Source organism: Seriola dumerili, unplaced genomic scaffold (assembly GCF_002260705.1).
Source record: "Seriola dumerili isolate Sdu_G_001 unplaced genomic scaffold, Sdu_1.0 BDQW01000081.1, whole genome shotgun sequence".
Taxonomy (NCBI): domain Eukaryota; kingdom Metazoa; phylum Chordata; class Actinopteri; order Carangiformes; family Carangidae; genus Seriola; species Seriola dumerili.
Genome location: NW_019174336.1, coordinates 4804606 through 4828809, shown reverse-complemented (window position 1 = coordinate 4828809; position 24204 = coordinate 4804606). Strand labels below are relative to the sequence as shown.

General features: G+C 43.4%; 1 protein-coding gene across 1 annotated transcript; it reads right to left on the bottom strand.

Annotated features, from left to right (window-relative positions):
* Positions 1-968: 968 nt before the first annotated feature.
* On the bottom strand, positions 969-23111 carry tprn (taperin). The gene is made up of 5 exons (XM_022744442.1): positions 22970-23111; positions 20889-22753; positions 3819-4020; positions 2036-2160; positions 969-1031 (listed from the first exon to the last, which is right to left on the bottom strand). Exons 1-5 carry the CDS (start codon positions 23109-23111, stop codon positions 969-971), a joined length of 2397 nt encoding a protein of 798 aa, XP_022600163.1.
* Positions 23112-24204: the final 1093 nt, after the last annotated feature.

The following is a 24204-nucleotide window of genomic DNA, read 5'->3' as shown; positions in this document are numbered from 1 at the left end:
TTGCCGTTAAGACTCTTCTACAGAACGTCCAGCAGCTTCAATACAGCATAGTTTGCCAGAAAACATACAAAACTAAAAAGGCATATCGAAGCTTTACAGTAAAAGAGAACCAACGGAGGTGTTGGATGAAATCAAAACATGCAGGTACAAAAACAAAGACAAAAAAAAACAAAAAAAAAACAAAACTACAATTGTGGCACCCTTTAACCATTTTTTTGTTTTTGTGTTTTTGAGTCTGCTGTCGATCTACTGTACGCAAGCGGACTGGTCCTCCAGGTTCTACATTTCTGGAGAACGTCCTAATGACATGTTTCCATGCTAACACTGAACTCTGTCACCGTGGCGATACTTACACATGGGCACTGCTGGCTTCCTGTTCTTTTAAAAAGGAGGCTGGGTCGATCGCTTTAAACTCCTTTGCTCGCCAGCATCGCCCGAAAAACCTGAAGCAAACGTTGAAGCTGAGATGTGGACTTGGAAGCAGGAGAGACACGAAGCCCTGTGGACCTCTTCCAGAGTCTGGAGAGGAAGACGAACGTCTCGCCGGATTTTCACAATCGATTTGATTCTGTCAGATATCTTGTTAAGTGAGGGTGAGTAGGGAGGGAGGCTGACAGGTCAACTGCCCAGGATCAGAGTGGGAAAGACAGTCCAGCTGCTTTTGGGTTTTGTTGCGTCAGATCAAAAAAGAAGGTGGGAATCAAACACCAGCCACCTGGCAAAAAGCTGTGCTGCTCTGATATGCAGTTGATAACGTGGCATGTAGTGGTACCGTGGCAGGAAATCAGCCTAAAAAGAAAAAAAAAAGAAAAAAAAAAAACAAACCCAACAATTTGTCCTTTCTGATCAGGAAGATGTGCTTCGGGATGGCTGGAGTGTAGACCTGGACCTCCTCTGGGCTCCGGCTGCAGTCTGGTCCCATGAGTGTGATGCTGTAAAGCTACTGTACAGCTGGTTGGTCCGACTGATCAGAAGTAAAGAGCGGGCTCGCTGCTGTAGTCAGACAGGGAGGAGCTGTCTGCCGGTGTGAGCTGAGGAGAGAAGGCACAAACATTAACATTTAAAATCCACAAACTTATTATAAAGCTGGTATCTTCTTATTATTCTGATTGTTTGGGCAATATACTCAGAGAGTCCGTCTTATAAAGTCTTTTTCGTTTCTATGAATAAATAATGTTAAAAAAACAAAACAAAATCATGTTCTATGGGTGAAATAGAATAATTTGCACTTCCTGTGGTCCTGCAGTCCTCATGTTTTTAAGGATGAATCTTTCATTTGTTTTCAGTAACATCTAAATCTTATTTTCAATGTCTTTCCACATACAAGGTGTAAGGACCCATCACCATTTATCTATTTTAAAACCTTTTAATGCTAATTTGCATGAAAGATGGGACCTATTTTATTTAGTGAAAAATATTAGAAACCACAAAAACCAATCAAAATACAACACTGGCTCTAGTTGATCAATGGATTAGTCGATTGACAATGAACTGACAACAACTGCCAATCATTCTCTGCTTCCAGCTTCTCAGATGTGAGGATTTTCTGTTTTTGTCTGTTTCATATCATTAAACTGAATATCTGCAGGTTGTGGTAAATCTAATAGATTTCTCGATAATGAGAACAATCCTGTTTTCTGATGCTGTTCAAGGTTCCTATACATCACTTATGTTTGTATAAACAGTAAGTAAACACCTATATTTTCAGTTTGGATTTATATCATATTGATCTGGTACAAAAATTACAATTGGAGGCTTTGACTATAATTGGAACCTTTCCAGGTCTCGAATTTAGAAAACAGTTTCAGACATTTTAGCGCATCGCAAAGACTTAAAGACACACTGCACATATAAGAAAAACAAAACAAAAAAAACATCCATAATGTGAGAGTAAAATGAAGAACACATTGCGAGATCCTGAAAACTCCACAGAATGATGTGAGGAAATATAAACTGGGACTTTGGTGAGAGGCAGCGGCAACTGATTCTCCACTACACTGAGTAAACAGCTTTAAACAGAGGAGTTCTCTCTCACCATAACTTCCTCTGTCATCTGTGTCTGCTGGGAAGTGGTTTCTTCCTGGTAAACACTGTCGTCATGTTTGTGCTCCTGCCAGGCGCTGAAGTCCACCGAGTGCTTGGGAATGTAGCTGGAAAGGTCTGCAGATAATAAAGAGACACAGTGTGTTATCTACATGTGAATCATTCCTCTTCTACACGGGCTGTCGCTATTTCATTTTCATCTCCTGCATTTCTAACTAATCTAATCAGATTTTCAATAGCACGCACAGGGATCAGTAGGACACTTAGGTTAGGTTAATTTACTTAGATAGGACACTTTTCTTTATTGATAAAATAACACTGAATGGTTTAAGTACATGAAAGAAAGCTGTTGAACTGAAAGTATGAGTCAACAACATATTTTCTCAAGTGTAGTTCACAGTTTGTCCAGCAGGGGTCTCGGTCACCACACTTTTCCACTGGGTTACACCTGCACCGAACAATGGCAGTGGCGCTGATATAATAAAGAAGCAGCGTAGTTCCGCAATTTCTCTCCTTCAAAATCGATCATGTCTCCCTTTTTATTATTTTCCTAATTTTCAGCACAAATTTTTCTACTGCAGCAAATACACATGACTCCTTTGCTCTCTTTAACTACCCACAGATTCTCCAGACATTCATTTTCATGACCTCTCATTCCATTCAGTCAATAGTATATATTCCTTTATGCACATTTACTGTCAGAAACCATACTGTTACACAATGAAAATCTTTCTACGCTGAGCACAGAGTGGGAAAGAGGAACCATGGCTGAACTCAGGACACATAACGACATTTAAAATTCAACAAAACAAGACACAAAATGACTACAAAATCAACTCAACGCCTCTGTGACCCGGCCTCAGCTTATATGTTCAAGGCTTCACACAGCTGGTGGTCAAAGCAAAGCTTCCATTGGTTAAACTCCATTTGATTAGAAATAAAACACAGTGGGACGATCAGTGCTCCTCTCTCAGCCCTGTTCACATCTTCCAAGAAGATATTGCCCCCATAGAAACTGTAAGATAATATAAACCCAGATGAACTGAAAGCAGCTTCGATTGCCTGGCTAATCTTTTTATTTGGTTATCAATGGTGCATCATGGGAAAGTGCTGATACATAGTGAAAAGTCAATTTTCACTTCCCTCACCAACTCTCACATGTTACTAAAAAGAAACTTCCATACTCTGCGTTTACAAAAGTGCTACATAAATACACTTTGTGAAATGATTTGTATCTATTTCCATCCAATGAGGAACGCTCATGGAGTATCCTCTGAGGGGCAGGAATGTGCATCGTAAATCTAATGACCATACTGCCAGAAAGCTTAAGCCTTTTCTGGGATACAAGTAGAAATTTTGAGCGGATTATTTTTGCTTCAAAGAGAAGTTGAGGGAGTCTCCAAAATGTCATGGTTCATCCCCTGTGGACCATGAATATTAATAGTGAAGTTAACTGGACACTGAGCCATTATTTTTAAAGAGACTTTGTTGTGGACCATCATGGTGGACAGTAGAGATTTTTAACTGTTGGCGCACAACATGAAAGGTCGGAGGGTTCCTGAAATCCTCAGAAGTCATCTGCGGACCATGAATATCTACGGGAAATTTTCTTGAGCTGTTGAGAAATAATCATCTGGTCCAAAGTGTTGGACGGAAGATGTTGACAGTTTTAGGCTAAAGTGGACGTCTGACCTGCACGTTCACCACAGAAAATGTAATTATCTGTGTGGCCCCCCCCCCCATCCGTCACACGCATCACTTTTGTGTCGTCTCACCGTTGCTGTTGGTCGTGTGCGTGGGCGAGCCGGTGAAGCTGGGTCGAGGGATGTGGATGCGTCCCACCATGCTCGGCTGTTCGTCCGCCATCTTCCCGTCTCGTTTCTCCTCCTCGTCCTCCTCCCCGCTGTCCCACGCGCTGCTCTCCGACGGATACTCGTATGTGCTCTGGAGACTCGACTCATTGAAGGAGATTTTAAGCTGGAAGAGACAAAAGAAAAAAAAAAAGATGTTTGACGTGTTTTCAAACTGCTTTGATTTGGCAATATTGTTCACTTTTTACTCTCCTGATAAAGTGTTTTTCCAAATTATTAAAAACAAAAAACAAAAAAAACAAAACAGAAACAAAACAACACAAATAGTACCAATGGGTAAATGATATAATTTGTTCCATTCATGTTGTAAATACATGGTGGCACTGATTTCCCCGGGCTCCATACTTTATTTTCACTTCACTGGCTTCAGAATAAGGATAACAACACCGGTCACCAGCCAAATGACAGTGAGTTTTGGCTGTGGTCGAGAACCTTTGGCAGGTGCCCGCTCATGACTTGGAGTGAATGTTATACTGTATATTTATAAAAAAAAAATATAGCTGGCTGGCAAATAAGGAAAAAGGAGACAATTAGCTACAGAAGTTTCCTGAAGCTGTCCTGAATTTGTTCACACGGGGCTGGCTCAAGCATTTCTGGAGTCCAATGCGGGATTTGACCCACAAAACTGTGCAAATCATGTCCTCAAATCCCCAAATTTGGTGTAGTGACCCCCAAAACCCACATGATGACAACTGAGCAGACTGATGTGCACCATGAGATGCAATCCGAAAAATCCAGAGAAAGCTACTATGTGGATCTCAAGTTAATTATTTTTTGTCAAATTTCACAATAAACCAAAAGTAGTTATTTCATTAAAACAGGATGTGGTAAAGATTAGGGGGCTCTATAATAAAAACAGAACACCCATCTTTAAATTCTTAATATACATCATTTCATTATTACGGAAGAATGAATGAAAAAGTAGGAATTCTCTGCAAGTTTGAGTTCACATTTTCTTGTAAGCAGCCATTTATGGCGTCTGTAGACCAGCTCTTTGTTTACAAGCCAGATTTGTTTACTGAGAAAACAAACCTCCTGCTGGTGACTGTTTACTTGCTGAAATAGCTGCTAAAGAGGCCAAACTTTACAGCCAGAAAGCCAAGATTTCAAAGTATCAGACATCTTCTCATTTTGAGGCCCAGATTCCAACAACAGGCTGACGTCACTCTCCTCCAAGACGACTGCGTTTTATGAGGAGGGTAAACATTAACGGGTTATTACTTCCTTATTGCTGCGTAATTGCACCTTCCATACTGATCGGCGTCACGTGTCTCGGCCCTTTGCTCACACTGCAGTAATGCCAGTTAAGCTCAACATGAATCAACTACCTCATTACTTATTCAACAGAGCTTTTAATTGGGATTCTGTTAGAGAGCCAGCTGCAGTTTGTTTAGACCTGTCAGCGGCCGCGTGCGCTGTACTTGGTGTGTCCTCTAAGTGGGACAGGTGGCAGCCTTGCAGGAGCTCGGGGGGGCCTGTGATTGATCGTTTCAGAGCGTTTGCTCTAAGACATGTCTGTTTGGCAACGCTTCAGTGGTCTGCAAACACGGATCCGTGGGGTGAGACGGGCTCTTGCACTTTGCTGCACCGTGTAATCCAACATGAAAGGCAAAGGTGCAGCCAGAGACCTCTGCGGTTTTAGCTGTCGGTGAGCACACCGACTGACAGGTATTCTCCAAGGAGACGTCTCACACCTTTAAAAGAGAAGTTACTGCTACAACAAAGTTTGTGCATGTTTTTTTTTTTTTTTGTAATTTTTTTCTATTGCTGTTAACTTTTTTAAAAAAGTCTTATTTTTCCATCAGTCTGTCTGTTTTCTATGATTTCATTTTGTAGTGCAGTCTGCAGTTCTCGTTGGTCACTAACAAACCTGAGGTTACAGTTTTAAGATGACAGAAAAACCATAAATGGTTTCTAATAACTTACTATTCGTGTGCTCTGGCCACACATAGGCGCTGCAAACCCGAAAAAAGGGATTATTTCTTCCTCCTGGGTTGCCATGGAGATGACAGCCCATACACACTCATATAACAGCAGGTTTGTCCGTGTCTTCCCCGAGGCCGTCAGCTGACTGCTCTTAACGTACTGTACCTGGCTCCATCTACTCTGTAGGCCGTGATCTAAATCTGCCCTAATCTCCATCACAAGGGGACAAGCAGGCAACACCACCTCATTCTCACACACACACACGCTCGCATGCATGCATGCACACACACACACACACACATACACATACACACAGTTCAAATTTCATGTTTATTCTACATCCTTTATGACTGCTTTATGATCCATCTCTATAGTTATGCCCAGGTCAAGTATTTTAGTTTTAAGTCCCGTTCCTGAACTTAATGAACTGACTGACATGTTGCCTGCCTTTAAATAAAATAGCAATTTCTGATGTTTAGTGTATTAAAAAGTTTATATAAACGCTTTAAAAAGTTTAAGTAGTGTGACTCCTCTTCAGAGGTGCACTATGTAATGTATTTCTATCTATCTCTCTTTATCTACGGATAAAGGACAAGGCTCCATAGACTCAGGACTATAGATTCAGGATATGGATTTATAGATTACAGATGAGGGTCTGAACATTAAAGACAAGGGTCTATAGATTTCAAATGAAAGTTGACAGATCAAAGACAGTCGACACGTTTAGAACAAAAGTCTAAAGATTAAGCATGAAGGTACTAAACATGAGGTCCATGGACCTGGGACAAGAGGTTTCTAGATTAAAACAAGGATCTTGTTTCACATATTTAGGATGAAAGTCTATAGATTGAGGATGACGGCCTATACATTCTGGACGAGGGCCTATAGATAAAAGATGACAGTCTGTAGACTCGGGACTAGGGTTTTTTAGGTTCAGAACAACTCTCTATAGACTAAGGACAAGGGTCCACAGAATACAGACAAAGGACCTAAAGATTGAAGACGAGGACCTGTAGATTCAGAACAAGAGTCTATAGATTCAGAGGGACAGTCTGTGGGACACCACCTTCAGTCAATCACAGGTGTCTCTGGTTGAACAGTTGAAGTTTGACATGTTTAACATTTCTGGAAATAAACAACTCCTCTGCTTATCTCCACTGGGTCTTCACAATGATGTTTTGATGATTTAACTGTTGCTAATATCTGATTTAGGCAATAAAAAGTGGATAAAAATAATTACATCTATCGAGATAATGATATCAGCGAGGAGCCTGGGTTGTTTCGCTCGCTCGTTGATATTCATGTCAGGTGGCAGCGTGGAGAACGACCAGGGTTCACAGATCAGGCTCTGAACCCTGTCAACTTAACAAAGAGCCTTTAGCTTCAACCAGCTACTCACTCATCTAATGTTAAGAGCTTTAATAAAGAGTCTGTTTTTGTGGGTTTTATCCACAATATCACAACGTTCAGCTACATCAAGTGTATCAAGGTTTCAATTAGGATATTAATAAAAATGACTATACTATCACGTTGTTCTGCTGATTGGAAAATTGGCAGAAAAATTCAGAAATAAAGAGTTTTTCTTTGAGAAGATTAGAAGTGCAAGTAACACCCCTGACCTTTCAATATGTACAGAACTGCAAGTAATAACAATTCTGTTTCAACCCTCAACAATCTCACTTTTCAGTCCCTGGATTTTGAATAAATCAGTATCGTTCTTTTCTACTTTTTTTCTTCCTACAACCAGGAAAAAACATTAGTATTCAGCCATAGTAACAGCACAACCCCGCGACACAAATCAAATCCTGTGTATAGATACAGGCTCTGGCGCTGTGTAACCATTTTTAAAAACGAGTCCTCTGTCCCAGACGTCGCCTATTTTTAGCCCCACGACTTCCTTTTTTAGTTCCTGTGTTAAATCTTACACCGCAAAAAGCGTTTCCTCGCTAACCTGGCATCCTGTCCTGAAGGAAGTCTCTGGATGCCAAACGCCATTTTATCAGTAAATCAAGCTTAGCTGCTGCATTCACTTCCCCTTTTACCGTCTTTCACTTTTCACGCTCTTCTCATATCAGACTCTTGTTAGATGACACTCCACTGCTACGCATTAGTTGCTGGCCTCTCTCTGACTTTACGTTTTTGCTGTTTAGCTGCAGCATTGATCCGATTTAGAGGGAAAGAAAGAAGAACAAGAGAATTGGGGGCGACAGAGCTGTGATCTTTATCTGTGGCGTACCTCTCCCTGCCTGCTGCTGCTCATGCCTGAGCCTCGGCTGTGAGTCTCTTTCATCTAGATGAGTTGAAAAGACTGCATCATGGAGGCAGAAGTGATTTGTCTTCTATCCTCAGGCTATGGGACGGGCCAACAGGGGCCCAATTCAGGCCAACAGGGGCCCGACTCAGGCCTGCTGTCCTTCTCATTCACCACAGGCTGCTCAGACACGATGCTGTGGCATTGACCAAGTAATTATTCTGGTTTTGGTTCATGTTCATCAAAGACTGACTATGTTTTGCAGTGTGTGTGTGTGTGTGTGTGTGTGTGTGTGTGTGTGTATGTGTGTGTGTGTGAAGCTGATGCTTTGCGTCATCTTGTGTTAAAATAAAACCATGGGAAAAAAAATCTCTAGCAGGCAGCTTGAAAGAAACTAGTTTTGTAGAAACAGCATCGTTTTAGCAGCTTATTCTTAAGTTATTGTTAAAACAGACGATTTAATGTAGTGATTCTATGACTGGTTTGAGTATGTCTATGTATTTTTCCACAGTTAACATACAGTATACTGTCACATAAGTAAAGGAAATCCTGTGTAATATGAGCTTTGGAAGGAGGTGATTAACAAAGTCTTGTAAATATTCAGCTGAATCAGAGGTTACTTTTTTCCCCACTTACACTCTCCAGCCCGTCGACGTGTGTGTATCACAGGTTACTTATTGAGATTGGACAAAATAACCTGCACTTTGAGAGGAAAATTAAGAGCCTATAAAGAAATCTGGAGAGTGTTTAATTATTATCCAAGATTCAGAGACGCTGAGAATCTTCTCATGCATAAAGAACTGGGTTAAGTCAACATGTTACAAAACTGTAGCTCATGTTTTTTGTATTTTAGTTTGTCTTGTTTTTAAACTCTTGCCCCATTTCTTTCTTTCCTTTTCAAATGAAATTTCTCTATTTTGTATGAAACAGGTTAGAAGGGAGAAACTAAGGAAATGGGAGGAAAGATTTGAGGGAAAAAAAAAGAAAAAAAAGAAAAAAATCCTTGCAACACAAGCAAGTAGAATGATTTCAACACTAATGCAGATTTTTTTTTTGCCTGAGTTTTGAAGCTGAACAGAAAATGAAAGCGACTTGTCAGGACCGTGTTTGTCTGCAGAGATGAGAGCTGCTGCAGCAGCTTCAACACATCAGACATCGCGCTGAGTAAATAAATCTTTCTGCTCAAATTGATTCCACAAGTTCCTCTCACATTATTTCCATCGGCTGTGTTTTTTTTGTTGTTTGCGTGTTGTTGTGCACCAGGCACAAAAGGAAGACAGACAAAAGAAGAAGCGAGCGAGAGAGGAGGAAGAGGAGAGTCGGTGGATGAGATTATGTCTTCATGAATGTGCCTTGGCCAATCGGCGAGATGGGAGCAGTGCCAGGAATTTTTTTTCCAGGCCACCCAGCATGGCGTGTCCTCGTTTGGTGAAAAGTGGTTCCTGCTGAATGGACGCACACGCACACATACACATGAAGGCCAAAAGCTGGTACAGTGAAGCTACGGCACAAGAGTGCACTTCTTGCGAACAACTGTGGGTGCAGCAGCATGTGAGCGTTCGTGTTTACATGCGCGTCTCACTGGGCGTGCATCTCTTTTAAAAAAACGCGTTTCTATATTTATCTAAGTGTCGTCAGGTGCCACGAGGCGTGGTGCGCTATTGCCGCACCTGCTCATATACAGTGCGTGTGTGTGTGTGTGGAAAAGCATCTGATGCCTGTGGTGCGCTGAAAAACCTCAATTAAAATCAAATTGTCTGCCAAAAACAGTGTACCAAATGTGGGACAATAAAGTCTGTGAAAAGGACTACAGGTGTGTAGTGGCAGGTAGGAGTCTGACCAGGTGCCTGATTAGCGATAATCTCCAGCCAGCTAGATAATATTAGAACAGCACCACAATGAACCGGCTGAGGAGTTTAGCTGCAGCTGCATTAACGCCTGAAGAGAGGGATGATAAAGCCTGCATGTACTCAAGCAAAGCATGTGATGTACCTCTGCTCTGTGCTGGCAAATTAGGATAACTAGCGTGAACTAGAGGATTACATATAGGGGAGACAAAACGGTAGGATGCACTGCTGATCATCGGAGAGAATATTCACCTCACATTTCAGAAGACTGCTATTTCTTCTATCCATTTTTTTTATTTTTTTTTATTGTGTCCTACATTTAAGAGTTTAAAATAAACTGAACTGTTGTACCAGTAATATAAGCTTGAATGTCTATCCTGAATTTATGTCTTCACCCCAATACAATTTCAATTTCTCAAGTTTTCTTTAGAGGGGCTATGTCTTTGGTAAAAAAGTAGTTCCAATTTAAACTGTGTATGTGGATTATTCAAACAGAGCGACACTGTTTCTGGGAAAGAGATGTTACTATTGAAATCCTAGCCACGCACAATAATTATATAAACAAATTATATAAACAATACATGGGTGCAATGAGGCAGCAACTACACTAACTATTAGAACAATAAAATATGCTTTCATGACAAATACTGTAACGATTCGTTTAGACTGGATACTCCTCTGTGCAGAAATAATCAACATGTCAACATGAGAAATAAATCATTAGTTTGCAGCACAGTGATCCTAACTGTAAGCACATTATTTATAGTAATCATGTACAGTAATTTGCTGAGTGCAAACAGCATCCTGCTGCAGATCAGACGCACTTTAGCAGCAGATTTCCTTGAACAAGTTCACAACACAGACAGCAAACAGAATAAGTCATTGGATGCAGGGGTTCAATCCTACACTGTCCATCTCCACCCCCAAATAGAAAAACCTGTGGGCCATCAGTGACCTGACATTTTTCAATAAAAGGTCAGTGCCCAGCAGAGATACACCTACAGTACACCTACTGAAAACCCCTGTAGCTGGAATCTGTGCCGGAGATTCAGGTCAAAAATGAACATGCTCTCGTGTGGGTGTTGTCAGATCTCTCATCACATCACACATGAGGCTGAGTCAGTTCAGTGTTTAAGAGGGAACTCTTCGAGTGATACAACCATTAATGAGCCAGTATCACTACACTGACACAACCGAGAAAACTCTCCACTTGTGTAGGTGGCTGGTGCTCGCAGCGCGGGCTGGTGGTGTGGGCAGCGAGCAGCGCCAAATGTGAAAATGTGTGTTTACACTGCCATGTCTCAAGATTGAGTGAGTCACGGCTGTAATAGCATGCTCTTTGTAACTGTGTGTGAGTACAAGCTTGTGTGTTAAAGTCTCCCTGTGCTGGGTTGTATTGTCTGACTGATAACGAATGGGAGAGGAGACACATTTCACAAACTTGTTTGTATCAACAAGCTCCTCAAATAGATCAGTGGAGCTGTTTTCATATTTTCTGACATCTGAGAACATTGTTGTTGATAAGAATGACCTGGCACAGACTAATATAACTGCACACACTGTATATGTAAGGTGAGACCAGCAGGGTGGAGATCGAAACCTATCAGCAACCTTCCTTACACACACTGTCATTGTGGGAACGTTTAGGGGCATTTAATACCTAAAAGCTCACGTCTGGACTCTCATATGAAAGTGTGGATGGTCGGGCGTGTCTGAAAAGCAACAATCAGGACAAAGGACAGCACAGGATCCTACACACTGGATCAGGATCACAGGCATTTCTTGTGGGAAAATGTTTTAAAGGATACCTTATAATTCCTTTAACGGGTACCTGAGATGTGCCTGGTTTTCAAGGGGCAACATGTGGACCGTCATGCTCACAGGACTCAAAATGGTTCATCAGTGGCTTCATCAGGCACTGTCTACAGTCACAACGGCCAAAGCATGGACAAAAAGCCAATGGGTGTGTCTCACTCTGATCATTACTCGAGTTGGAAGTGAGTGTCTGTACAGTCAATCGGAAGTTGAGAAGTGATAAGACTGTTATTTCAGTGAACTTTGGGTTAAAGAGTGAGTCAATGATCGACACAGTCCAATGGCACACAGCAAAGAAGGTGGATGGTGTGCACATTCAGGACAGAAGTATAATGATGAAGACTGGGGAGGGCAATATTGAGAGTATTTTCTGTTGATTTATGTAACACTGATACGGTATAAAAAGGGATGAAAAAGTCAAGGGGCGTTAGCACATAGCCTGGTAGCTAAAGCTAATAAAAATGGATAAAAAATAAGCTAACAAACAAGCAATGCAAAATAGCATTGTTGCCAAAACTCGCTAACTGAAAAACCCAAATCAAACCTTTTTGAATTAAAGGCTGACATTTGGGGAGATGCGTGTTTGCTGTTGAAGGAAGATAAGAGGAAAATATCAATTTTATTTCTATGCTAGTTAAGAGTCTAGTCCAGCTGTGTTTAGCCTAGCTTAAAGCAAAGATGGGAGGCTAGCTTCTGTCAAAAGAGGAATAATACAACTTCCAAAGGCACTAAAACTATTTTTTGCAGGATGTATCTTGTTAATGAAAGACTTAACTACCAAAACACCACAAACTCACCTGGATTTGTTCAGAAACATCAGAAACACTGAGCCAGGCTGTCGGTAGCCGATAAACAGCTCCAGTGTGTAAGCTAACCCTAATCCTAACCCGTTAAACTACAGCATCCCATTTTCTATTTCTACATGTTAAATACACAAGATACAACAATACATATGTAAAAGTATAAAAACAAAATCAAAAGCAGAAGTAAATATGAGTTTCATAGTGCTGACAAAGCAAGGCCAGGAGTTTCCCCCTGCTTCCAGTTCTTGTGACAAGCAAGGCTAAACAAGGATGGTCCGATCTCTCTGCTGAACGCACAGAGATGAAACTGATACCCATCTTCTAACAAGGCTCCCTGCATGAGAGCTAACAAGGGTATTTCCCAAAAAGCTGAGGTATGTCTGATTAAAGCTTGTGGCTTTCTTCAGTGATTCTGGCAGTCATCTCAGGAGCTGCACTTCCAGTGCAGGAGGAAAGCTTTCATTCAGCTCACTATGCCCTGAACTAGGGACTGTTTTGGGATTATATTTGACGTCATGCATTATATTCAAAAATGTCCACAGTGGACTAATGCATGTTTTTACACAATGCCATAAAATACAGATATACCAGTATTGGCATATGTCAACCTGTTCAGTAGGTGAGAAGAAACTGTATTACAGCAACGGCAAATTATGTTTGAGATAATTTAGAAACCGTGTTTAGCAGAGAGCACTCACAAGTTAATTTTACTGTAACTGTAAAATGCCCCACGCAGTGTTTATCGTGGTAACACTGCTTTAATAACTATATTTAAGGCATTCTCAAAAATGTTTCTAGTGGCACTGGAGGTCAAGATAAGATGATATAAGTGAGAGACGACGCACAGACGAGTGACCAAATGAAAACAGAAACATCTTTGGGGCCTTTTTCAACCCTGTACTGAAATAACTGACCTTGGCTTCACACTGGGCCTCTTAAAAAAAACATAACTAGTCCACCCTTAAGCATCAAAGATGTTTTGAGTCTCCACCCACAGAAACACTGATTTAGGATCGCTGATTATAGAACGAGCTCACCAGGAAACTCATTAAAACATCTTTATCAGACTGATGGTTCAATTTTACGCAGCTTCTCATAACAGCTATGTGTCCACAAATAACATAATCTACAAAATCAACACTGATGTCACAAAGTGTGTGTGAGTGTGAGAGACAGAGAGTGTGTCCTTATCCCGGAGTCCTAATGACAGGATAGAATGGCCGTGGCTCGTGTTGCCCTGGCGACAGGCGCCATGGATATGTGATAGAGGGAAACGGGAGAGTAGAGGTGGAGACAGCCAGAGAGAGACCAATATGGCAGTAAGACGGGCGGCTTTTAAATAGAAAAGCAAATTATTAAGAGCATTGATGACGACAGCAAAAACAAAAACAGAAATATCATTTACACGCTGCACACCTCAGGCCTGGGGCCAGGGCTTGTTAACCATAAAAAATTCAAGTGGATCACATACACACTCCATGGAGAAAGTATTTGAATAAAATTTACATTACGGACAGAAAGCACCACATACGGCCCCATAATCCCAACAGTGTTTTGCATTTGTCAAAGCAGATGATGGGAAAAAAAAAAAAAAAAAACACTACAGGTATTAAAAGTCAGTGGCTTCTACCTGCCTCTTTCACTCGCCCACTCAGTTTCTTTTTATAAACTTTCAAAAAGCCCCTTCTTTTAACATCCCCTGCTCTTAGTCTCTTCATCTTGTTACTCATGCACTCGAAATACACACACACACACACACACACACACACACTGAATTAAACATGACTATGATAGTGGGGCTTTGGTGGCTGAATTCTAATTACACCGACTTTGCAGGGTTGCACATGTGCCTAAGGGCTGTGTAGGAAAAACCTGCGTTTTCTTATGTGGGTGTTTATGCAGAAATTGAGCATGGCTGTGCGTGTGTGTGTGTGTGAATGTGTGTGTGCATCCTTCAGCCACAGAGCCCCCGGAAGAAATGACAAGCTCGTTAAGAGGAAACCATATTTGCACCGCCAGTGATATCAATAATAAAAGCAGAAGTAGCATCTTTCCTGTGACCAACTGTTTGAGACAAAGGCGTTCTGAGGTTTTTGAAGTTGCTGGTGGGACTGTGACTCAATGTGACTAAAGTCTAGTGAAGTGGAACAGACAAAACCTCCAACTTTGTTGTTCCCCTCCGCGTTTAGCAATGTTTTATCCTCTTTGGGCTCGTCGTTTTGGTTTTATAGCTCACAACTTTACTGTTTTGGTTCAGTCTCAGTGGTTTCTCAACTTTTTTTTTTAGCCATTGCAAACAGCTGCTAAACAAATGCTCTGACAATCTCACATACACTACCTGCCCAGTACCAAACAGCAGACAGACACAGTAAGTGACTAGCTGGTGAACACAGTGGAGCATTTAGCAGCTCAAGGGTTGGTGGAGACCAAAAACAGAGCTGAAAGAGAATGAATATTCATTGGGACGCTGGAAACATGACCTCCAAATGAATGCTAATATTGCTCTGTGTCTGCAGACTCATTTCTAAAAACAACTTCATAAGGTGATCATATGTCAGTATGAAACCAATTCCAGACATTATAAAATGTTGACAGGTGCCTGATAATGTTAAAAAACAACTTCATGCATTACTTTAGCTTGAACACAACTCCTCCACTAAAAATAATGCTGCTGTAAAGATATAGAAACCGATTTTGTCAACAGAGCAGCTCAGAGTATCACTACATTTTCATTGGACAAAAACAAAGAACTGTAATTGCAATGATCCTTATGAACAGTGACCAGAAACAATCAATGTTTTTAAAGTATAACAAATTGATTGTTAAGTTACTGACTCAGTAGAAATGCACTTTTAAGTTAATATTACCTCTTAACTTCAGAGACTGTCTCCTGCCCCTTCACTTCAGCCTCAATAAAGAAAAAAAAAGCTGTCAGGATAATGGCTGGCTGGCTTTTATTTTGAAAAGACACTTTATTTTGAAAAAAAGCAAGTGGGTGGAGTGGTAGGTTTCAGGAAGTGTAAGAGAGGAGAGATGGGGAATGTCTGCTGGGTGGTAAATAATTAAACACAATGGACTTTCACACCTGTAGCCCAGGCGCACAATGTAAATGTAGGAGTGTGCCCTTTCTTTGGCCTTCCTGTGTTACCCGCAGCTTTTAACCATTTAGGTATTTTTAACCTGCTGTATGCATGACATTTAACATAAAAAAAAAAAAAAAAAACTGTGGGTTCTCGAAACAAAGATAAAGGAAACATCTTTCACATTCATGCACAAAAGCAGAGGCATGTTCTCAGTGCTGCAAAAACATGACTTTGATATGAACAGTATAAAGGGAGAGAAGTGTAAATTATTTATAAAGCACCTTTTACAAGTATTATTCATGTAGGAGCAGATAGCATCAATGCATAATGTTGCACCTAGTCCTATAGTGAGTGCTATTGTTGCACTATCAGTGTATTTAAAGTGTATTATTTTAAAGTTAAGGTGCTTTTACACTTCGTTTAATTTAGCCCACACCAAGGACAGAAAAGATCAAGTCATTTCTTTTAGTTCTGGACCATTTTTGTAAAAACAAATGAGGTCACTCCTTGGACAGTTTTGATGATGTCATCGTGCATCATAAGCACTACCTGGACCTGCAAGGAGACCATTAAATGCCAGTAACTGACTTTACTGAACCTTATATGTTTACATATCTTCTCTGGTGTCATAAAGAGCTCGCAGCTTTATCAGATGCGTTCAGGTACCCGTTCTATAGATGTGATGGCCTTCACGTAAATGTTCAATAGTGTTTCACAGACAGAAAACATTTTTGGCTTTGGTAGATCTGCAGCTGCACTCAGCTGAATCCATACAATGCATAGTGATACTGGATTCATATTTATGGAGGAGACCCAGCTGAAGTAAATCATACAACATCACCTTGTTTGTATCTTTAATCTTGGAGGCCAGGGACACAGAAAAGAGAACAATAATGATCTTCTCCATCACAGACATTCATCCACCGAAGGTAAAGATTAGCCTGACCCTGACCCACCACTGCGTTGTGTTTTTGTTGTCAGTTTTTCCGACTCTCATTTGCATTGTTAAGAATGTTAACTTTCTACCCCTCCTCTTTCATCATATCACAGTCCAATCCCGTGTCACCGGGAATCCCACAATGCCTTGCGAAGTGATTTTCTTGTGTCCTGCTGAAAATGAAACTAGGTGAACTTTGCACTGCACTGCCTTCAGTGGCTCTTCACCGTTTGGTTGTGTCTCCTTTTTATTTGTTTGGTTGAATTTACATTTGTACTACAACCGCTCGAAGTGACAGAAACTGGACATTTATCCAGCACTGTTATTTTCGCTGACATACTTTGACTTTTCAGCTGGATTGCTAGTTCTCTTAAAATCTCAGTTGCAACACTTGGGTGTCACTGTTTTCCGACTGACTCAGTTCAATGTGAAACCCTGAAGCATCCTGTGCAATCAACCTACTGTAGCTGGAGGGTTTCTGGCTATGGTGGCAGTAAATAAACTAAAGATCAGCATCACACTAATTTGTAATCTTAGTTATGTCCATTTCAGTTTTAAACACAGATTTAGTTCAACTGACAGTACTTTGACAGGTAGCTTAAATGAAAACACCCAGCCGGGCAAAAACATTAGAGTTCCTTTGATCTGCACCAGACAGGTTCAGTGTTAAGGCACCATTAGTTCAGGTATGGTTCAGTCATGGGCTTATGCCGATTTAAGATTAATAGGAAGTGAACACATTGATACTTAACCCAATCCTTAACCGACTTCCATTAGAATAATAAGCACTCATCTGAATAATCACCACTTTCAGTAACAAACACATCACCCTCTTCACTAAACCGCATCATTAGCTTGACAGAATGATCGAAATTACACATAAATAAGCTGCAGCGATTTCAAATTGAGTAATCTGAGTGGTTCCTCTGTGCGAACACAAACACAAACTATGATGACTGGAAAAAGGCGGGGTGCACCAGAAAATCTCTTCGTCTCTCTCTCTCTCTCTCGCTCTCTGGATGTTGTCCTGACAAACACATGGGTTCGTCTCCCTTTTCCCATAATAACTGGTCATGGGGAGCAGAGACTTCAAAAACAAACTACTCCGCCCCCGCCCGTGTCTTGTCGCCAGCTGCACCTCTCCTCGACAAAGAGTGGCAGCGTCCACCACAAGGAAATAAAACAGAAAACCTCCCAATTCTGCCTGTGCTAAGTCAAGAGAGCCCAATCCAATCAAACTGCAGATGGAAACTGAGTCAGTCCTGGCCTGTGTATTTCACTAGAAAGCCCGAGTCGATTTTATGCAAATGCAGGAGTGATGCGGTACAAGAAGCTGCACTTGACCTACATAGCTCTTCCACAATTCCTTCCCCAATACAGAGGAGGAGATCACAGGAAGCTGGAAGCAAGGGGACAGGCCTTATTAACCACCACCGCACAAGAATAAAGCAGTGCACTGTGGGTAGAGGAGGAAGAAAACAAAGCAGAGTGGTGCTTGTGGAGCGATAAAGATGAGCGCACAGAAGAAACCGTGCTGGATGCGGTCCAGCATTCAGCACTCACACAAGTCTTGAGAGTGCTCGGAAATCAGAACGTGCAGCAAGAGAGGGTGGACAGAGTGAAATACTTTTGGAAAATCTAAAGGAAGAGTTGATGATCTGCTTTGGTTCTCAAGTCCTGATGTGCATATGGAACATTCTTTTCTAGCCAACTTCCTCGTAAAAAAAAAAAAAAAAATGGTTTGGGTTTTAAGGAAAAAAGAGTGCTCAAAAAAAAAAAGACCAGACCAGAACGCTGAGCCGAGGCCATTCTCGGAGGCTGCTCTCACACACAAGCGGCACTGAACAGAAATTCCACACAAATTATACAGGCCAGGCCAAGCCTCGATGCTTTTGTAATTGCTTGCACAGCCCTGCCCAGAAAAGAAAAGAAGAAGAAAAAAAAACAAAACAAAACAAATGTGGGCCTTGATGATGACCAAGAAGAGCAGACAGACAACAAAAGGAGAAAGTGTTTGGTTTGTGAGCAACAAGGACAAAAGACAGGATGTGTTCATGTCTCATGGCCGCGCTCACTGCTCGTCTACATCGCACATGAGCACACAATAAAATCACAACCAGGTCACATGGACATGGAGTCTGCAGCATGAATATCCATCATTATACAGTCGTGATGTGCAGGGCGAGCATCGCTCCAACCCGCAGAAACTTTATTTTAAAATCTACACTCATTGAAATCCCACACTTTCCACTGATACTAAATATATGATGCTGAATAACAGCGAAATGTGGAGAAGACGCTGCACAAGACGCCAACCAACTCCCATTTAAAAGGATTTGGTGAAACATTTACGAATTTTGGCATCTTGGGTTTAAGTGTTTTATACAGCGCAGAAATTTAAGGGGGATATTGAGAATATTGGGATCATTAAATTTTCTGTTTCCTTTCTGCTGTGCATGTGCGTTAGAGAAGTGATAATGAATTTAATGGGTCTGTATAAATCTAGATGGCTGCAGAGTTTGCACTTGATAAAGTCATGAGCGGGCTGAGATTCTTGCCCTGGCTGTAAGGGGTAGTTGGATTTCCTTGGAGAGCAGAGGATTACAGCAGACCAGGTCAAGGAAACAGGAGTGCGGGCCAACGTCTGAGAGGCTGAGACACCGGCCTAGATTGAAGAGCTGCCAAGAGGCTGAAAATACTCAGCATTAAAAGCCGATGTGGTGCTTTGTAGATCAAAAAGAGAAGAGCTGTGATGTAACTGAATGCATCCTAAGACTATGCGTTTCCACTTTGGCAGAGTACGGTAGACTAGGAGGAAAGGTGGGGGATAACATGTGTCGCTGGTCCCGGGCTGGACTCAAACCCAGGATGTTGCGGTTACATGATCCACACCCTCAACCTCTAAAGCAGCTCCATGAAGTGTATTATGTAAGGTAAAAATTCAAGCCACCGGCTGCAATCGTTGGCTCCCCTCTTCATTACAGACACCACAGTGACATAAACAGCAACATGCTGAAAATAATGCTCAGCACAACCAGAGCTGATCCAGAGCAGAATCTGAAAACAGCCTCCAGCAGCACTCGCAAAATTAATTATAAACATTCTCTGATATTTAATTAATCCCTAATACAGATGAAACAGGAACGGTTTACAGCAAGACCTTCGCCAAGCACGCACCACATATCTGATTATGATTGCAAGATAACTGTGATGCCCAAAACACGCACTTTGCTATCATTTAATTATGATTGAGGACCAGGCCCGGGGATATCTCTGCTTTACACAAAAACACAGTTGAATTAAAAAACACTAAATGTGTCTGGGACGGGTTAGAGCTGGCCCGGATCCCTGAGCCAAATCCTTAGAACTGAATACAGCCTTGATGAGATTGTTCAGTCAATAGGCTTGGAGGGCCACCTAACCCAATAATGCGCTCTACAACAAATAACATTGTGGGACGGCAATCCACAGGGAAAGAGCGCTGCGTGTCGTTCCAAGTGGCTGTGTAAACGCACGCTTTTAATCCACTTAGGCGTCGAAGCCTGAGAGCAGGTCAAGTGACGGGATGTGGAGATTTATAGTAGCAAACGCACACACTCGCTCACACTGCAACACATGCAAATAACTGCCAGGATTAAACATAAGGTGGAAAGGCTGCTCGGGTCCTAAAGAAGCACAGGTGAGCGGAGTGCGCCGGCTTGGTTGGAGAACAGTGACAGATCCACACACAGATGAAAAGAAAACAAAAACACAGCATTTCCGGTGTGACGCTTCACTCACTACTAAATTTAGAACAGAGGGAACGTTAATGATCCCCCCGGGAAGATTTGGCACGTGTTCTGCATAAGATCGTAAGGACACAAGAATACAACAATACTTCCTGAGTGCTGCAGTGGTGACAGATTTCCTTTCGCTGAAGGATGATAATCTACGAATGGGGCCTGCGAATAATGATTATTTTCCATTATTGATTTATCCCTTGAATGTGTTTTTGATCAACTGATTAATCAGTTGGTCTTTCAAATGTCAGAAAATATTAAGAAATGCCCAGAGACAAAGGCAATGTCTTCATATTGTTTGAAAACCTAAAGACATTCGCTTAACAGAGATATAAACCAGAGAACAGCAGCAAATCCTCACATTTGAGAAGCTTTTTTTTTTTTTTTGCTTGATAATGACTTAAACAATTAATTTATGTTTGACTAATCAATTGATCTTTTCAGCACTGGTCTCTGTTTCTCTTACACGCTCAGAGAACAACTGTAAAACCTGTCAATGAAGCCACAAGGTCTGATTCAGTTTTTGCTCTCACCTTCTTGCCCGTGGAGCCCGTCTTAGAGAGGCAGGACTTTTCGAGGGACAGGTAACCACCGATGACCTCAATCTCCTCCACAGCAGGGTAACGCTTCTTCAGCAGGGAGCCCAGCTGAGCATAGGGGGCCTGCGGGGGTGTGGACCCCGGTGGCGCCTCAGTTGAGGCTTCTTGCTGGGGCTCAGGTGATCTTGGCTGGGCCTCGGTCTTCGGCGTACGTGTAGGCACCACAGTGAAGGTGTTCCCCTTCTTTCTCTGCACCATGGGACTGGGGACGGGGACACGCTGCGGGGGCTCCACCTCAATGTCGTCTATGTTTGTTACTGGCAGCTGATCCACGGGAGGTTGTTCTGGAGCTGGGGACGGGGTAGAGGGGACAGGAGATGGAGCTGGAGAGTCTGAGGGGACGGGAGATGGGGCAGGTGGAGAGAAAAGGGGTGAGGATGGGACAGCTGGAGAAGAGGGGGGTGAAGACAGGGCGGGTGGAGAGGAGGGAGCTGGGGTGAGAGCAGGAGATGGAGACAAAGGTTCTGAGGTTGGAGGAGGTGCAGGACTTGTGGCAGCAGAAGGAGGTGGTTCAGGCTTGGATGGCCTTACTACCCTCTCCACCTCCTTCTCTTCCTGCTCTTTCTCCTCCTTCCTCTTTGAGGGGGTCAGAGTGGGTGTAGGGCTGTGGGAAGTTGGCACTCCTGGCGTGGGCACCTCTGCCACTCTGTGGGAGGGAGGGGACTTGATGGGGCCAGATGGTGCTGGGCTGCTTGTTGCAGATGAGGCTGCTTGGGGGTGACGAGCGGGGATCACTGTGAAGGAGTTTCGGGACTGCAGGCGCAGGTTTGCGAGGGCCCGTGCCTGGGTGTCCCCATCAGGAATACGGTCTAGGTCTGGCTTTGGAGAGGGACGGATCTCAAAGTAAGGTGAGGAGCGGGCCACCTTGGATGAGATAGGGCTTGAGGGGGGCTCGGCACGGGCACTACGGGTCTCCGGAGAGCATGGCACCTTTGGTTTGGGTGGCACCTCGGTGCCCTCCCAGTCTCTCTCTGTGGTGGGCTTGGTTAACCCCCTGTCTGGCTCATCTCTAGGGGTGACAGACACGCCAAGGCCCCCACTCTCCTCAAACCGCTGGCGGAATGAAGACACAGACTGTGGGGACCCAGGAAGGCGCTGGGGGCTGCCTGGCTCAGAGACAGCAGGCTGTGGCTTTGGTTTGGAAGACCAGGGACTCTGGAAGACGGGCGACGATGGGTGGCTGCTGCCTGGGCTGCTGACCGATGGGCCTGGCCTGGGCTTTGGCACCAGATCTTGCTCTGGCTTGGGCCAGAGTCTTGGCCTGCTGCTGGCACTACAATCCAGGTCCAGCAGGTTCTCTGTGCTGTGGGACTTCTTCTGTAGCTTCCCATAGTTGCTGTCAAACTTCTGCAGCATCCGGCTAACCCTGCCTTGACCCTCACCTGTCTCATATGATGGGACCTCATGATCAGGGCGGCCCAGGGTGCTCAAGTTCTCCTCACTCTTGCTTAACGTGGTGTCATAAATTACAACTTCCTTGGCTCTTATCTCAGTAACAGCACTCCCTCTCCGGTCCAGGAGGTCGTTCAGAGAGCTGTAACTACTGACACCGTTTTGTTGCCATTTGGCCCCGGTTTTTACCCCTCCAGCTTCCGGAAAGTAATCTGGATCCGATTCAATTATGATAATATTCTCTGCACGGATAGTCCGTATACCGGGAACGCTGCCGTAAAGCTCCAGGATGTGCTGGACCGGACGAGCGGCGTTTTCTCGGTCCTGTCGCCTCCTCCGCTCCTTCTCCAGCTTGATGAACGGGTTCTCCTCCAGAGGGCCCAGGCTTTCCTGTAGCACTAGGCTCTCTTGTCTCTCGTCCTCCCTCGGTGTCGCCCTCTCCGCGGCCGCCGGTCGTGTCTCTTTGTTATTCGCAAAGTGCTGGCTGGCCGTGCTGATGGTGTAGTTCCGCCCGGACCCGCCGCTCGGTCCACTGTCTCTGTTGGGTCCGCCGCTGCTGCTGCTGCCGTTCACATTTCCCGTCATCTCACCGTTAACCCGCTGCGGGCCCGCGCCGCTGGGGCTTGTCTCAGCGGCACCGGCTCCCCCAGACCCGCCGCCCTTCGCCTTCCTCCTCTCCAGGATCTCTCGCTTCCAGGCCGGCATCCTCGGGCTCTCTTGTCCGGCCTCTTGGCGAAGGACGCGTACCTCTCCTCCGCCAGACATTGCAGAGGGTTGTTTGGGGGGGATGAAGAGGAATAGAGGCAAGCTCCGAGGCGGTCTTGCCGCGGTCCGGTGCGGCTATAAAACCTGTATCCGGCTCTGACTGTACCTGCGGCACCGATCACCGCACACTCACACACATCCCTAGCCTCTCTTTTTTCTGTCTCCTCTCACTCTGCTTTCTCATTTGCGCCCTCTCTCCCCACCGCCCCTGAACGCGGCCCCGCCCCTCCGCAGCTGCACGAGCGGCCTTGGCAGTCCCACCCGCTTCTTGATTGGTCGTTATGCCGTACAGACACGCCCATTCCCTTTCTGTAGACCGCTGCACATTGACGCAGGCCACTCCCGTTTCTATTGTTGACTGGGCAAGGACGGCCTGTCAATCAAAAGTGTGGCGTTCAGGTTCAGCCCGCCCCTCCAAATTTAGACTATATTTTAACGCCGTTAGTGGACGTACCTTATGTTACGATTAAATCTAGATTTGTTGTCGATATTGTTTGTACTGTTTGTACTCATACTGCTTAATCTAATGTTTCATCATAAGGATAACTACTTATGGACTCCCAATGTTGTTTCAAATTCATTTTTTTGTGGTATTTGTATAGTTTTCATTTGAAAACCGCAACGCAGTGTTACAGTATAAGGAAACAGCAACCCTAAACTGTTTCTGTTCGCCTGTGATGAGCAGGGCATGTCCACTGCTGGGTGGAGGCGGACGACTGTTCATTCAGTAGCCTATTTGCCGGTGATGCCACCTGTCGATAATCTGGCTGCAGTAAACACATGAGCTGAGGAGTAGCCTGCTGCACGTGAATCAGCACTTAGAGGGCTATTCTTGGGTACTACAAGAGATTACTGTACCTCATGAAACATTTATTACCAAGCCATAATTAAGAACAGCAAGGCTTAAGAGTGCAGAAGAGGTAAACAATGAAATGCATTTAATGAATGAATGAAATGTACTTTGTTTCCTTTTTAAACCTACTCCTAGGGTAGACACTTTAGGGGGAGGTTTATGATGATATATTAATATTATGACATTAATGTCTGTGTTATATTTTAGAATTTAACAGTTTTTGGTAAAATAAATAAAAAC